Source organism: Lasiodiplodia theobromae, assembly GCF_012971845.1.
Source record: "Lasiodiplodia theobromae strain AM2As chromosome Unknown scaffold_68, whole genome shotgun sequence".
Classification (NCBI taxonomy): Eukaryota; Fungi; Ascomycota; class Dothideomycetes; order Botryosphaeriales; family Botryosphaeriaceae; genus Lasiodiplodia; species Lasiodiplodia theobromae.
In genome coordinates, this window is record NW_023336550.1 from 37,156 (window position 1) to 52,189 (window position 15,034).

The following is a 15,034-nucleotide window of genomic DNA, read 5'->3' on the forward strand; positions in this document are numbered from 1 at the left end:
CCCCCCCTTTCCAGGAGATCCTCAATACGGCCATAGGGCTGTCTGCACCGGCCCCATCATTTGGGACCGTAGCGAACGCTCGGTTTCGTTTCCCATTTGACAGCACATGCAGGCAGTCGAGACGATCCCCGTGCCGTTGCCCCTCCACGCATTACCACGGACCCACCGGTCGTCGAGGCTTTGAAAACGTCGAGCCCGAGCGCGGTACCATTTTCGCGGGGCGGAGTAAGCAAGAAATACAGTCATCACAATAGCTCTTGTAGCCGGTCTCGCATCCCGTACAGTAAGCGCGGTGTAAGTAGGTGGTGATCTTTGGCGGTAAAATGGCGACGTGTTCGACCGAGAGCAGCGCACACCAGCTCTGCACCGGGCGCACGACTACAGTTTTCGGTTAGGAACTCGTATAAGAAGACAACGGGGATGAAGGGAAAGAAAAGGGGAAGGCGGCGGGAAGGGCCGAGATGGCTCCATTGGGAGAGCTGGAGCTGAGGTGGCGGCTGTAGTTGGTGGAGAAGGCATGGATCTTGAGTATTGAGGCTTGAATATTTGCTTTTTTCAATCTGCTCTCGAACGATTCATTTTCTCTCAATCAGATCAGCTCGGAATTTCGAAGAAGAGGAAAAGAGGAGAAGGCACAGAGGCGAGTAGAATCCATGGGGTCATATCAAGCTTTCTGACAATTGACCAATTTCCTGACCAGGTCACACCAAGCTCTATTCGTGGGTGAGTAGCGTGGGCTGAGACGAGTGTACAAATGAATACACATTCTTCACATGATCCCAAGTGCTCTCTCGTGTACCGCTTGAGACTGCGGCTATGCTGGCTTGGTGACTTTGGGCGACATGCAGTCGGGTTGGCGGCAGCTTACGAACCGCGCCTGACAGGTCAGCGTCAGCGCTTGAGGAGGAGCGGCGCACAGTCAGAGCTAATCAAACGGGGCCGAGGGGAGGGAGAATAGGGAAGCAGGTGCGGAGAAAAGTAGGCGCGGAGAGATGGACTGACACGTGCAGCCCCTTCTTCCCCGCCTTGACGGTGTTTTGTTGGGGCCGAAAGCCGACCCCGAACACCTGTCACCATACACACCCTACATACGCGGGCATGCCTGCCAACGTGCACCCGAAACCGAGGACCGTAAGCTGGGGTCAGAGCCTGATTTCTGCCGGCATGAGGCCACCCGGCGGAATCTTCCCCTTGGCCGGATTACTCTAATCAACGCGCTTGGATGCGCAGAACCCTGCACCTTCGCACATCAAGAGGCGGGATACGAGCAGATTCGCAGTCGATCATACTGCTGGCAACCAACAGGAGTGGAGGCTCATGACGAGGAGCTTGGGCTCTCTCTACGGAATGACGACAACGAACGAACCCTCATCCACAGAATTCCACGGCTTAGAGATGCGAAAGCCAATCTAGAGGACGGCACGGCCTAAGCGTGATGAGCCGCGTGTGCGGCCCGCATGAGGCTTCGCAGCCAATCCCGACTGCCGCCATCCATTTTCCGCTTTCAGATGCCGTGAGGTTGCGGACTATTTTGCCCTCCTAGATTGAGTTTGTGCAACGATTTCAGTTTCATTTCAGTTTCCACGGCTCCGCTGACAGCCCAAGAGGGCCATGTATGCAGCAGGGAAGCCCGCGCGTCCTCACAGACGAGCTCGGTAGTCAGACATGACGTCCGCCTGCAATATATACTGTAGGAGATCCCGGATGTGACTGTCGGCTGACCGGAGGCGGAATCCAAGGCAGCAGTCTTGACAATAGTGCGAACCGGAGCTATAGCGGCGATGAAGGGCTCACCTGCCGCTGGCTCGGTAGACGGGTACCTAGCTTGCTTTTCCCTCTGGACTGGAACGCCCACATGCACGCAACCATAAGTCGAGAAATGCAGGAGTCAGGACCTTGCAGTGGCGCTCACGCCGGTTCCTGAGCCTGTGAGATCAAACCACGAGCCGAAGGGTCTCACCGCGAAGCCACAGAGGGCGTGAGGTACATATGGCGGTACTGGTTTACTCAGCTCGTCGGCGCTAGCCACAGCCTCAGAGATACATGGCGCTCCGAGTGGCTTTGCGCGCGCGATGGAGTCGAGTGGACGGTAGCGGTAAAGCATGCCAAGCTTGATCGGCGGAAAGAAGCTCGCGGTAGCTCGACACGGAGGCTGAGGTTCCCTGCAAATCATAGGGGCGGGCTTGCCAATACTCCGACCCAAGCTGAGATGGCGGGCGGCCTGGAAGATGCTCGTGGCGTGTGCACCAGGTCGGGTTCAGGTGGAAAGTAAAAAGGCACGCAAGGGCGCGAGCGCATGGCCACGGAAGCTTTGGAAGGTGCCGTATTTGGCACCGGGTACGAGGAACTCTGGCTCGCCGCACGTGATGGCCGAGGCAGGGATAGCGGGGCGCTGCCGCTGCACCGCCGGAAGCCAACAAGCTCGGAGCCATGGGAAGTCTGACGTGCCTACCTAGTGCATCGCCTCTCTCGTCACCCTTCTTCCGCGCGCGCCCTTCGAGTCACTCCACGCTCGTGCACCCCGAGGGAGATTATCTGTATCACGCCCAGCAGTGCGCGCTGCTTGACTCCGCACTCCAGGCCGCGCCATTAGCCGGGGCGCGGGCAGGTTATATTGCCCTGGCTTCCGCCAGCGCCATGGGCTGCACTCTTGTCTCCGGCTGACATGCGGGCGCAGCGTGGGCGGCCGGTCACAGCGCAGCGCCGTCGCCCGTCAGCACCATGAAGCAGCGCCGTTCTAGACGCGCCACCCGCCTGGCTCGTCGACAGTGCAGGGGCCTGCCGTTGCGCTGGGGATGCGGAGCTCGCGACACCGCTGCGTACCGGCAGGTCTCACTCGACCATTGGCTGCGCGTCGCACAGTTGGCCAGCCTTGCTTGCCGCCATTGGTTCCGTCGTACCACCCGGCGAATCAGCTCCGTCCAAGCTCGCCGTCCTGCATCGCAGGATTGCCCCAGTCCGCCGATTCCGTCTGAGGCCCTGGCGTCCGTGGCGATCTGCGCTGGATGGCAGCCCTGTGCTTCCACATTTCTCAGCTTTGGCCCTCTTGTTTCCACCGCTCTGGTTGAACGCTTCCCATTTTTCTCCCGCGTCGCTGCCCTCGTGTTGTTGTTGTTGTTGAGAGAGCCCTTTCTCCGTCTCTCGAGGTTTTGTGATTCGACACCTCCGCTGCCAGGCGCGCGCAGCGAGCGCTCCCAGCAGCCATGGCTCCGCTTCTCTCAGGATACCTGATCGCCGCTGCCCTTGCAGCCTTGCAGCCAGCCCATGCCAAAGACCCCATCCGGGACTTCTGCCGCCGCTGGGGACACCAGACCGCCGTAGTCGACAACCGCCTGTACATCGATGGCGGCCAGCTCACGTGGAATCCCATGTCACAGAACCCGCTCAACTACACGAGTATGATTATGCCTTGCTATGAGCCTGCCCGCCCCCTCTACTGACTGCCGTCGCAGATTCTTGGCTGCTCTACAATGATCTCGAAGACTCTTCGTCTGGAATGCCGCAACTCCATGCTGATCTTAACAAGACACGAAATGTGCCTGATCTCAGCGGTGGCGTCCTGTGGGCCGATGAAGTGAACAAGGTCCTGTACCTCTACGGCGGCGAATACACTGACTCCACTCCTGAGGCCTTTAAACCCTGGGCTTACGACATCTTGCTCAACCAATGGAACCAAACCGACGTCAGTGCAGCTGCTGGAATTCAGAGAGTATCCTATGGCGCAGGTGTAACTGTAAATGAGACTGGGATTGGTTACTACCTCGGCGGTTGGCTCAACAACAACACAGTCCCTGGATGGGGAGCTGAGCCGATGCTCACCAGCAACCTCATAATATACGACTTTGTTAACGATGCCTGGACTAACAACACCGGCTATGACCAAACCGGCCGAGGAGAAGGCGTCATGGTCTACCTTCCAGCTTCTGACAAAGGCCTTCTTGTCTACTTTGGTGGCGTCATTGACCCCTTTGACAATGGAACCGTTGTAGGGGTAAGTTATGAGAAACTCAAATCGCAAAGCACTTACTAACCTGAATATCTGACAGGATGCTTTGAGTGTAAGCCACGTCTGAGACAGTCAATCTGGACAATATCTAATAGCACGCGCAGAACATTTACATTTACGACATTGCTTCGACGAAATGGTACAAGCAGACTGCCACTGGAGAGATTCCTGACATGAGACGAAAGTTCTGTGGCGGTGTAACCTGGGCACAGGACAAGTCGTCTTACAATGTGTAGGTCATTCGCGTGCCTCCTGTGGATCCTCAGCTGACTGGCTCAGTTACATCTATGGCGGCCAAGGCATCACAAACACAACAGGCTATGACGACGTCTACATACTAACGATGCCTTCCTTTCAATGGATTAAGTGGTATCCGACCGAGGCTGGACCCGGAAACCCACATGGCATCTCATCGTGCAACGTCGTCAACAGTGCGCAAATGCTCATCATCGGCGGATGGTTTGCACAACACCAGGACTGTGACTCGCCAAGTGTCTGGGGCACCCATAACCTGAACCTGGGAAAGAACGGTCCGCAAGATGCAATGTGGGATTTGTTTTACCCTAACATCACCGAGTACTTGGTGCCGCCAGAGATTGTTGCCAAAATCGGCGGAGAGTATGTTGTCCCCTATGGCGGCTGAGCTCAGAGTACTGACTGCTGTTGTTTAGCTCTCGTGGAAGCGCGACGAACAAGGCTCCGGACACGTGGGATAACCGAGATCTACCAGTATACTTCTCCAGGTTTCCGACGTTCGCAGCTCGCACGGCGACAAGAGATGTTTCCGCGGCAACGGGTGGCAGCAACAGCACCTCATCCGGTGACTCGGGCGACTCTAATGTGGGCGCAATCGTCGGTGGCGTTGTCGGTGGAGTTGGCGGATTGCTTCTGGTTCTGGGCCTGGCGTGGTTCTGCCTCCGACGGAGGAAGAAGAGCAAGGACGGAGTCAAGGAAAAGCAACCGCTGCAAACGAATCCAGTTGAGCTTGCGGCAGATGATAGCACCAATCTCGAAGGTGGGGTTGTTTCCGAGCTTTCAGCAACAAACAGCCATAGATTTCGTAAGGATCCTGGATCGCCGGCCGACCACAACCTCTCTCCCGTCTATACTCAACACAGCGTATCACCTAATACGACTTCACCAATAATAGGGCACTCCGGCGGATTTCCAGTATCACCCACGACGCCTTACGCGCCCGGCGGACCACCTGGCATGGCGGGGGGCTACATGCAGCCACCTTTGTCGCCTAACGCTCCGCAGTACATGTATCCAGCTGGTCCTCCCGGTACTCTACCGCAATACATGTTCCAACCACCGCCGCCAAACGCTCAGCCTTATGACCCTTCGCAGCATGCACTGCACAACGAGCACTTCCCACCTCCACCGTCACCGTCACCACGGGCAGGACATGTCGGGCTTGGAATTCCGTCGGGTTCACATCCGGGGATGACGGCAACTCCCAGCGACTACTCGCGAGAATCGGAGCCCGATTCAGCATATCCGACGACATCATCGAACACGCCGGCGCACTTTTATCCGCAGCCGTTGCACGTCGGTCGAAACGTAACACAGAGCACACACGCGAGCGACACGCCGCTTGTAGGCCAAATCAGCGAAAGCATAGGGTCGGTATCAGGATCCGGCTCTTCGGGAGGGGTGAAACAGCCAGTAAGAGGAAAGTTCAGAGAAGAGGCACACGACTAGTAAATGACCGGGATTCGATAATTTTGGTAGAGTCTTATTAATGTTGGTTCTCATTTCCACCGTCGCACTCGGCGTTCAATTCAGGAGTCAATGTCTGGGGCCGAACGGCACATAGGATTGTTAGGTATTTCTTGTTTGAACAGCGGATCTGCTCGATACCTGGAAAGGAAATATGGGGGCGGACGGACGTACGTCACAAGATGCGAGGGGCGGCCCCTTGCGGGATAATTAATCATGCAGCTTGTTCCTGCAAACCCGGTCGAGTGATTAGAGAGTGACGATCGCATGCCTCAGCGGACAATTGTTGGCTCTCTCATATCGAGATGCTGCACGTGTGGCCGTTTTCCTAGGACCGCACGCCCGGGGCTGGCTGACATGCAGCAGGGCGCCACGCGATCCGACGCAGTGCTTGAGCCTCTCGCTTCGCAGCGCCGTTTGCGGGCGTGCGGCAGAGCGACCAAGGAACGGACTGCATGCTCTGCGTAACGACAACAACAACGCAGCCGCGCGCGCGCGCTTAGAGGCCTCAGGCGGCAACACGTGCGGTTAGGTTGCGCGGCCGCATCTGGGAGAAGATGACTAGAGAGCCGAATATAGAAATAAGGGACAGCCCTAACGCGCCGATCCCCCGAGCGCCGCCCAGCTGTCCAGAAGCGGCTGCGCGGCGGTGCGCTGCTCTGCGGCTGGCTGACGACAGGCCCCAGCACCCTGACACGACACCAAAATCCACAACCCACGCCTGCTCTCTACTCCCCCACGACGCACCGCCGCACCCAGCAGACGACCTCCCCCGCACCCGAGCCCCCCCTTTGCCCAAGAAAATGCTGAGGTAAACCACCGGAATCATCAATGCCTCGCTCCGACGCCAACGACGCCGACGAGGTCCTGGGACTCCTGGGCAACGCCGCCCACCAGGAGCTCGAGCTCGAGCTCGAACCGCAGCCTTCCTTCACTCACCGCCACACCGACGACCTGGGAATCACATCGCAGAGTCCCTACGACACCAGCAGCAGCAATCACGACAACAACCTCCTCACCTCCTCACCGCAATCCCTCTCCCCCTCGCCGTCTCCCGCTCCCGCCACCGCCGCTCACCGACCGCTGCCGCTCACCTCCATACCACGCGCGTCCTCGGCCTCGCCTGCTCCAGATGCTACCCCGTCGCCCGCCCTCGGCGCCAACGGCAAACCCGCGCTTCCGCGGCGGCAGTCGAGCCTGGCGCAACCCCGGCCGGACGGCACGCCGCGGACGCCAAACCGGGTGCGCTTCGACGAGGAGGCGGAGCTGATCCCGCTGGAGGAGCACTTCCGCCGCAGCAGCGAGGGAGGCGCCAACAGCAACGGCGGCCGAGGACCCGCAAGGTACCACAATGTCGGCGGCGGGCCGCGGCAGCATCCGTACGCCACGCGCATGCCGCTGGGCGGCGACAGCGACAGCGACGAGGGCGGCGACGACCGGGCGTGGGCCGACGAGGAGGACTTTTTGTCGAACGGCGCGGCGGGCGGCAGGGGGAGAAGAGGCAGGCGCAGCAACAGCAACGGCGGGAGGGGAGGACGGGAACAAAGGCTGCCGCTGCTCACGGATATCGAGGCGCCGAGCGTCACGGTTGCGAATTCGGATGTTGGATTCGCCCCCGAGGATCTCTTGGAGAGCGCGAGGCCGAAGAGCGGGCTCAGGAGCGCGTTCATGAATATGGCTAACAGCATCATGTACGTTTTGGAATATCCCCTCTCCTTTTGCTGGTTCTATTTTGAGGAATCGTGGAGGGTTGTGGCGGAGCTGTCAGGGACTCGAATCTGTCTCTTTTTGGTTCATGTCCTGGGTTGGGTCAAGCTAATGGTGATTTCTCTTCTTCAACAGTGGCGCTGGCATCATTGGTCAACCTTACGCTTTCAAACAAGCGGGTCTGCTGACCGGTATTCTTCTACTTGTGGTCCTGACCGTCACCGTCGATTGGACGATCCGCCTCATAGTCGTGAATTCGAAGCTCAGTGGAGCAAATTCGTTCCAAGCAACTGTGCAACATTGCTTTGGAAATTCCGGCTTGATAGCTATAAGCGTTGCCCAGTGGGCTTTGTGAGTGGTCCCTCAGAAAACGGTGGAAAATTATGGAAGAAAGTCAAAACTGACCGGCCTGCAATTGTAGTGCGTTTGGCGGCATGATAGCATTTTGCATTATCGTAGGCGACACCATCCCGCATGTGATGGAAGCACTGTTCCCTTCGCTACCCGATACCCCATTCCTATGGCTGCTCACGGACAGACGAGCAGTCATTGTTTTTTTCATTTTGGGCATTTCCTATCCCCTTTCGTTGTATAGAGATATTGCCAAGGTAAGTTTGAGCAGCATCACCCACTGCTTTGTGATCAGGCACTAACAAAAGCAGTTGGCAAAAGCATCAACATTGGCTCTTATTAGCATGCTCATCATCATCGTGGCGGTTCTCACGCAAGGTCCGAGAGTTCCTCAAGACATGAAAGGTCAAATTAGAGGAAGTTTAATCATCAATGACGGCGTTTTTCAGGCTGTGGGCGTTATCTCATTTGGTAAGTGTGATGATCCCAAAACTTAAGCTGTATCATTGCTAACACAAACTTAGCTTTTGTATGCCGTAAGCACACACCTATCTCCAAAATGCATTCCAGCCACGATGAAATGTGCTAAAGTTCAGCAGACCATAACTCCCTCCTTATCTATGGCTCCCTTAAAAAGCCCACACTCGACCGCTTTTCCAAGGTCACGCACTTCAGCACCACGGTATCGATGATCGCGTGTCTGCTCATGGCGCTCGCTGGCTACTTGACCTTTGGTGACAAGACACAAGGGAACGTTCTTAACAACTTTCCAACCAACAACGTCTTGGTCAACGTCGCTCGTCTGTGCTTCGGCCTCAACATGCTGTCAACGTTACCACTCGAAGCGTTCGTCTGCCGCGAGGTCATGGAGAATTACTATTTCCCCGGTGAGCCGTGGGATGCGAGTAGACATCTCATCTTCACCACGACGCTAGTGACCAGTGCCATGGGTTTGAGCTTGATGACATGCGATTTGGGTGTTGTCTTCGAGTTGGTCGGAGTAAGTTTTTTTTTTTTTTTCGCACGGTCTCGCCCATGATATATCCTTCGATACCCTTGATATTTTCTCTCCTCCTTTGCTAATGAATCTGCACGGTAGGCAACATCCGCTTGCGCACTCGCTTATATCCTTCCACCTCTATGCTTCCTCAAGCTCTCAACCAAGAGGTCCGGCCGCACGGAACGCATCTGCGCTATGGCCTGTGTGGCCTTTGGCTGTTCCGTCCTGGGCGTCAGCTTGGTTCAGGCCGTCACGAAGATGATGCGCAATGAAGGAGGCGTGGCCACTTGCAACTAGAGGAACGATCGACGACAGGATTAAAGGAATGGGAGGAAAAGGGAAAAAACATTATTTTTTTCAAAGGGCGGGAACTTGCTATGAATTTTCAAAGAAAGTATGAAAGGATATGAGGGGGGTGGATAATTGATTTGGATCGGAAGGGAATGAATTAGGGACACCAGCATCTGCATTTATCAAGGGAGACGGAATCACCATCAAACGGTCATCTTGGTTGTTTTTCGCTTTCGTTTTGTGTGCGTCGTGTGCATTGCAAGGTATCCGGTCAGGCGGACGGGGTCCGAAGGAGTTTTGGTTTCTTGTTTACGTCTTTAAGAATCGGTTCACGGTCGTTAGACGAGCACGCTGTCTATGCGCGTGTGGCCAGCTTTTACTGTACGCCTTGTATATGGACTGCGTGTATGTATATGATTAGTAAAATGAGATGGCGCGGCCTCGTGCTAGCGTTTTGGATGATAAAGCAGAGCAACTAGGCGCGAGTCCTGTTGTTTCTTATGATGAGAATGCCCGCCTTCCTGTATCTAAAGTTGTTAGTGAGAATGACAAATTTCGAGTCGAAGATCCGTCAAGCGACAAACTATTCGCGGTGAAATGGGGTAGTTATACTATATATTAATTCTTTCATTTCGCTCTATGCGTCTCTTGTAGTGAGTGGTTTATGTCGCCTTCGCAACCTATCTACTAGCCTCTGGAGCCGTACTCATCGTCAAGTATATTGATACACATGCACAATCCCAAAGAAGCGCCACCAAGCATACGCGCATGCCCGTAATATCCAAACGCCTACTAAATCTGTATCCCAATCTCCCAAAAAAGACGCCAATCCAGCGATCCAACAAACATACAACAGAAAGAAAAAGCCAAACACAGCTGATCATCATCTTCTCTCCATGATCAGTCACAACTCGGTATCTGAGCTCGTCCGCTGCCTCTTTTTCGATGGCCGGATTGCGACATTTTCAGTACCTGCAAAATCTGAGCTCGCGGTCCCTGCAGTCACAGCACCGCTCCCACCCAGACGCCTCTGGCGACCACGAGTGGGACTCACATTTCGCGAAGAAGGGCCCAGGGTGCGCAGCGCGTCGAGCGACCTGGGATCGACCGAGCCGCCAGCTTGCGGGTGCCTGCTCCTCCCCTCTCCACCGTTCCCATCTCGGGACCTCGTCCTCAGCGTCTCCCCGGATAACGAAGCATCGGGCGCCTCGATCCTCTTCCCCCTCGGTGTCTCCTGTGCGCCCTCTTCCTCGTCCTCGTCTTCTTCCTCTTCCTCTTCTTCCTCTCCTCCCTTTCGTCCTCCCTCCACCGTCTTCGGGCTGCCCCGCACATCCTTCGCCCTGGGCTTTGCCAAAGCCTTATTCATCCCCTCGAGCAAGCGCTCCGTCCCCTTCCTAAACGTCGTCAAATCCCCCACCACGCCGTCGTAATCAGCGCGAAGATCGGCATTCTCCTGCTTGAGCGCCCAATTCTCGGCCTGCAGCTCGAAGACGCGCTCCTCGAGCGTGCCGATGCGCGCATCCAGCTTCTTCTCGGTCGCCTCGAGCGCGTCGTTGCGGCGCTCGAGCCACTGCTTCTCCTCGGCGCGCTTGGCCACGGTGCCCTCGAGCCACTCGTTGCGCTCCGCCAGCCGCGCCGTCTTGGACTCGTACTTGTCGCGCTGCGACGCCAGCTTCGCCGTCAGCTTGGCCCGCTGGTCCGACAATTTGGCCTCGTACGCCGCCCGCTGGTCTGCTAGGTCTGCTCGTAGGATCGCTAGCTCTTCTTCTAGCCGCCGCGAGTGCTCGACTTGCAGCCGCGGGCTGCGCGGCGGCTCTGGGTACGCCTGCTGCGCTGGTGCGACGGCGTCGGTCGCCGGCTCTTCGTCTTGAGGCTGAGGCTCCTCGCGTGGGGCGTTGGAAAAGAAGCGGAACATGCTGTTGTGTGACGTGCGATGTGTTGCGGCGTGCTTGCGATATGGAGCGAAGCAGGTGTGTTGTGGTTTGATGGGTAGAGTTGCGGGAAAAGCGAGGAAGACGAAGAATTTTGGGAGAATTTATGTGGAAGGGAAGCTGAATGAAGTCTTAAAAAGTACAGGGTGTGAATTGAAATTGAAACAAAGTGCGACTGTCTCAGTTGATACACCGCGGGCCTTGGGTTGTGTTAGTGAATGGTGTCCTGGAACCCCTCATCGGCGAGAGTCAAGAGTGATTGGAATCCATGACTTACGCAAACGGAAGGTGAATTTGTGATACGTTTCTAGAAGGGACGTTTGGTGGTGAAGAAAGTCCGTGTTTACATTGAGCGTCTCGTTGGCCGGCCAACTTGTGGGGCAGGACGCGGCGGTGCATCTCATCTCAGCCACACGGGGCAGCCACATGGACATGCTGGTGCTAAATTTCGCAATTTGTAAATGCTTGCTCTCGTATGAAGATTCGCTATTATAGAACCAATCGATATCTCGTTATTTTACCGCTCTTGTTCTGGCAAGACAGGGTGATCCTCGAGAAAGTGACATCACATGAACCACATCAACCTTTAAAGCACAACCAACTCCATTGTTTCTGTAATACGCCTCGCAAGCAATGCTAAGCAACCGAGCAGACGAAACAGACAGCAAGAAAGTAAACTATGGCCCATACCGTTAAACCCCATTCTAAAACCATTCCAGAACGCGCGAGGACCGAACCAAGATATGCAGGAACAGGAAAACCACGATATGCAAAGCTTTGAAACGCAGAACTCGTTGCTGAAGAAAGTAGCATCAACCATACTTCGCGGACCTCCTCGTCCAAGAAAGAAAGGGAAAAACAAAAATAAAGGGAGAAACCATTGCCGAAGAACATCTCGCATTCAAACCAGGCTGGGTCTCTTCATTCAAAGCTAGCCCAAGAAACTCGCACAAAAGAAAAAGAGAAGAGATAAAAAAGCGAAGGCCTCCCTCCCTCTGCAAGCCATTCGAACAGGAGCCGAAACGAAAACCTGCAAACCAAACCATTAAATGCACCAATGCTACCCAGAAGAAAGGGTGGACCAAACCCAACCTGTCCAAAACCATGAAGACAGAGAAAAAGAGCAACAAACACTATGCATCCGAGAGTAATGCAGACGCACGCACAAAAGCAGCGGGTATTCCATCTTGCACGACCGATGTTTGGGGCGGAAGTACAAAAGGGGGTTGTTGAAGAACAGAGGACGGCAAACGTAATCGTCCTCCAAATAACTTGCATCCATCGACGCAAGGGAAATGGCGTACTGGCAGGCGCTGGTGCACCTTCTCGTCTTTCTCATTCTCGTCTTCCGTCTTTGAGACTCTTAGAAATCTCCTCTTCTCCTTGCTTCTCTTCCTAGAAGGAAGCAAAACGACGCGAACCAACAAACAAGCGGAAAAAAGCACATAGCAGCCGGAATCAAAGGCAGGCATTCAGTAGCTTCAAGACCGTATGAGAGAGCAATGTCACACGTTAAACGTATGACCACTCCCCTACACGGCTCAAGCTCATCCTGCTCACCCGTCCGGTTGCCGCTTCATCCGCAAGCGCGTCGAGCTCCGCCAGCGCCTCCTGCATCATGGCAGCCCGGCGTAAGTCAAGCATATTGTTGACTCGCCGCAGCTGCGGTTGCAGGTCCATCCGCAGGCCCACGCCCACACTTCGCCGCCGTACCAGCTCTGCCTGTCGCATCTGCACGCGCAATGACAGCTCCACCTCCAACGTCGGAGACGGCGATGGTGTCGTATGTCGCCGTCGCAGGGTCTGGGACCCATGAGACGACAGCAAACTGGAATTCGACACGTTTCGCTGTTGATGAGGATAAGGATTATTGGACTGCTGTTGCTGAATTGGGTTCGTCTCGTAACGATTGTAGCGTTTATTGGAAGGGGGTGGGTGATATTTGTCTTTCAGTTGTTTCGGTTTCTGATAATGTTGCAGATGGTTTTGGGAGGCACTACCGGAGCGGGCTCGTTGCTACTCGACCCCTACATCGTCCTGGCGACTCCCACGCCGCCCTAGAAGTCCTGAATGGCCGACCTCGCGCATAAGGTCGTCCTGTCTTGAGCCTCTCCGCCCGTAGCCCGAGCTGGTCTGGCGGCGCCTTCGAACTGCCAGCTTATGGTGCGGAGTGCCTGTTGTTACATTTGGGTGGTGCGGAGTGCCTGTCACACTTGGGTGGTGCGATGAATGCGGCGTCGCAAACCCTGCTGAGCCAGGTCCTCCATAAACTTGGCTCGGCGGTGTACCAATCACGAAACTGCTCCTTTCCCTGTCGCTAGCATTGCTGCCTGTGTGCGAGTGGGCGTGCATTGGACTAGGCCGCGGAGTGCTGCTGGGGCTTTGACTGCCATTGAAGCTCATGTTCGCTCTCCTGCTGCTTGGCCTGACATTGACGGGAAGGCGGCTCGATTTGTTCGATTGCACACTCCCACGGCGGCCATCTGGATAAGAAGAGTCGTTCGTCGGAGTGCTCATAGAATCCTCTCCACTGACAGCCCATAGGGACGACGGGTCATTGGTTGAAATGGATGAAGACGAAGTCGGCTTCGACAGCGTGTATTCACGCGTGTGACTGGAGCTCGAAACGGCGGTCGACGTAGAACTGTTTGAACCCTCACGTGTACGGGGGCGAGATCCGGATGGATCGCTCGACTCGCGCTTATGGGCGTTCAAACGCTCGAGACGATAGTCGGAGTTCCCACTGCCATCTCTGGTTCGCGGCCGGCTATAGTGCTGAGCGGAGCTGTCTCCGCTACCCTCCCTCGACTTTAGTCTGTGGAAACTAGAGGTCGAACTATCCCCGCTGCCATCCCTAGTTTTCGGTCGATGAGGTATGGCGAAGGCTGCGGATGCGCTTTCACTGCTTCCTTGGCGCGAAAGAGGCCGTGAATAGTTCGACCGCGAAGAACTGGGCCGTGTTGTTGGAAGTCCATTGTCGAAGCTCCTGCTTGCACCAAGCAACAATGTGCTTCTAGGGCTGTCGCCAGAGCCCTCCCAAAAGCTGTTTTTACGTCGGTGCTCCACAGCAGAGTGTGGCGGCGTAGGTGGCGGCAAATGGGATGACATTCCGCTAGGCAGCGGTGGAACAGGTGGAGGGAACCCAAGTGGCGTAAATGTGACGCTCTGCCTCCTGGCACTTGAGGGTCGGGATCTGGGATACTCGACGCTCCGGCGCGCAGAGGTGGGCGACAGCAATGTCTGGCTCTCACATGTTTTGACGAGCTCGTTCGCCATTTCGCGGACAAGAATTGCAGGATCCGATTCAGCCAGTCGCCTGATGGCATCCAAAAGGCCGTGAGCTTGAATGAGAGGCGCGCCGCCACCATTCTCCTCGGTTGCATCGCAAATGCTGCGAACAATACGGAGAAGGTTCAGGCGAACCACAGGTTTCTTCGTATGCAACTTTTGGCCAGCGCGACTGAAAAGCTCGGGACGTGCTAAGAGCGCAGCAACCGGAGGCGAAAGGCGCAAGAGCTTCTGCAGCGGTTCCAGGAGGTTCTCGAACGCGTCCACAGAGGAGTCTTGATTTGTGAAACAAGATACGATAGCTTCAGGGAATGATCCCGAGATAAGAGCCTGCTCAACACGGGCGGTCTCTTCCTGCAGCCATATGAAGATAGCGTCCAAAGCAGTGACCTGCCAGTACTTGTCGGAGAGCAGAGAAATATAGAACTGCAAACCCTTATTCTGCCACAAAACCTTTCGGCCGACCTTGCCGGAGTGGGCCATATCGCACAAAATTGGCAGCGCGAACTCCTTCAGAGGCCATTCTGTCTTGACAATGGTCTGCAGGAGAGGAATAACCCCATTGAGGGCAGCATCCTCTTGCCTCGGCTTGCTGAGCCTGCAAAGGTTGTAAAGGATGTTTAGGATTTGGTTGGATACTTCCCGGAAGTGCTTCATTTTCATGCTTGACTTGAGCAAGTCCGTGAGCACTTCGATAGCGTTCGAGTTTTGCAAAGCTTCATGAGTGGTCGTGAGCAT

The 15,034-nt window shown here is 55.7% G+C and overlaps 3 protein-coding genes across 3 annotated transcripts; 2 read left to right on the forward strand and 1 right to left on the reverse strand.

Moving 5' to 3' along the window:
• Window positions 1-3,203: 3,203 nt before the first annotated feature.
• LTHEOB_12604 (Galactose oxidase/kelch beta-propeller) lies at window positions 3,204-5,710 on the forward strand (the record flags this gene model as incomplete). Its single annotated transcript, XM_035509490.1, has 6 exons — window positions 3,204-3,396; window positions 3,453-3,991; window positions 4,047-4,058; window positions 4,111-4,238; window positions 4,286-4,624; window positions 4,678-5,710. The coding sequence occupies 6 exons, from the start codon at window positions 3,204-3,206 to the stop codon at window positions 5,708-5,710; spliced, it is 2,244 nt and encodes a 747-aa protein (XP_035364429.1).
• Window positions 5,711-6,559: 849 nt separating this feature from the next.
• LTHEOB_12605 (Amino acid transporter) lies at window positions 6,560-9,083 on the forward strand (the record flags this gene model as incomplete). The annotated part of the gene is made up of 7 exons (XM_035509491.1): window positions 6,560-7,419; window positions 7,571-7,786; window positions 7,857-8,043; window positions 8,098-8,257; window positions 8,311-8,322; window positions 8,386-8,786; window positions 8,886-9,083. The coding sequence occupies 7 exons, from the start codon at window positions 6,560-6,562 to the stop codon at window positions 9,081-9,083; spliced, it is 2,034 nt and encodes a 677-aa protein (XP_035364430.1).
• An 898-nt stretch (window positions 9,084-9,981) lies between these two features.
• LTHEOB_12606 (Usher syndrome type-1c protein-binding protein 1) lies at window positions 9,982-10,992 on the reverse strand (the record flags this gene model as incomplete). The annotated part of the gene is made up of 1 exon (XM_035509492.1): window positions 9,982-10,992. One exon carries the CDS (start codon window positions 10,990-10,992, stop codon window positions 9,982-9,984), a length of 1,011 nt encoding a protein of 336 aa, XP_035364431.1.
• Window positions 10,993-15,034: the final 4,042 nt, after the last annotated feature.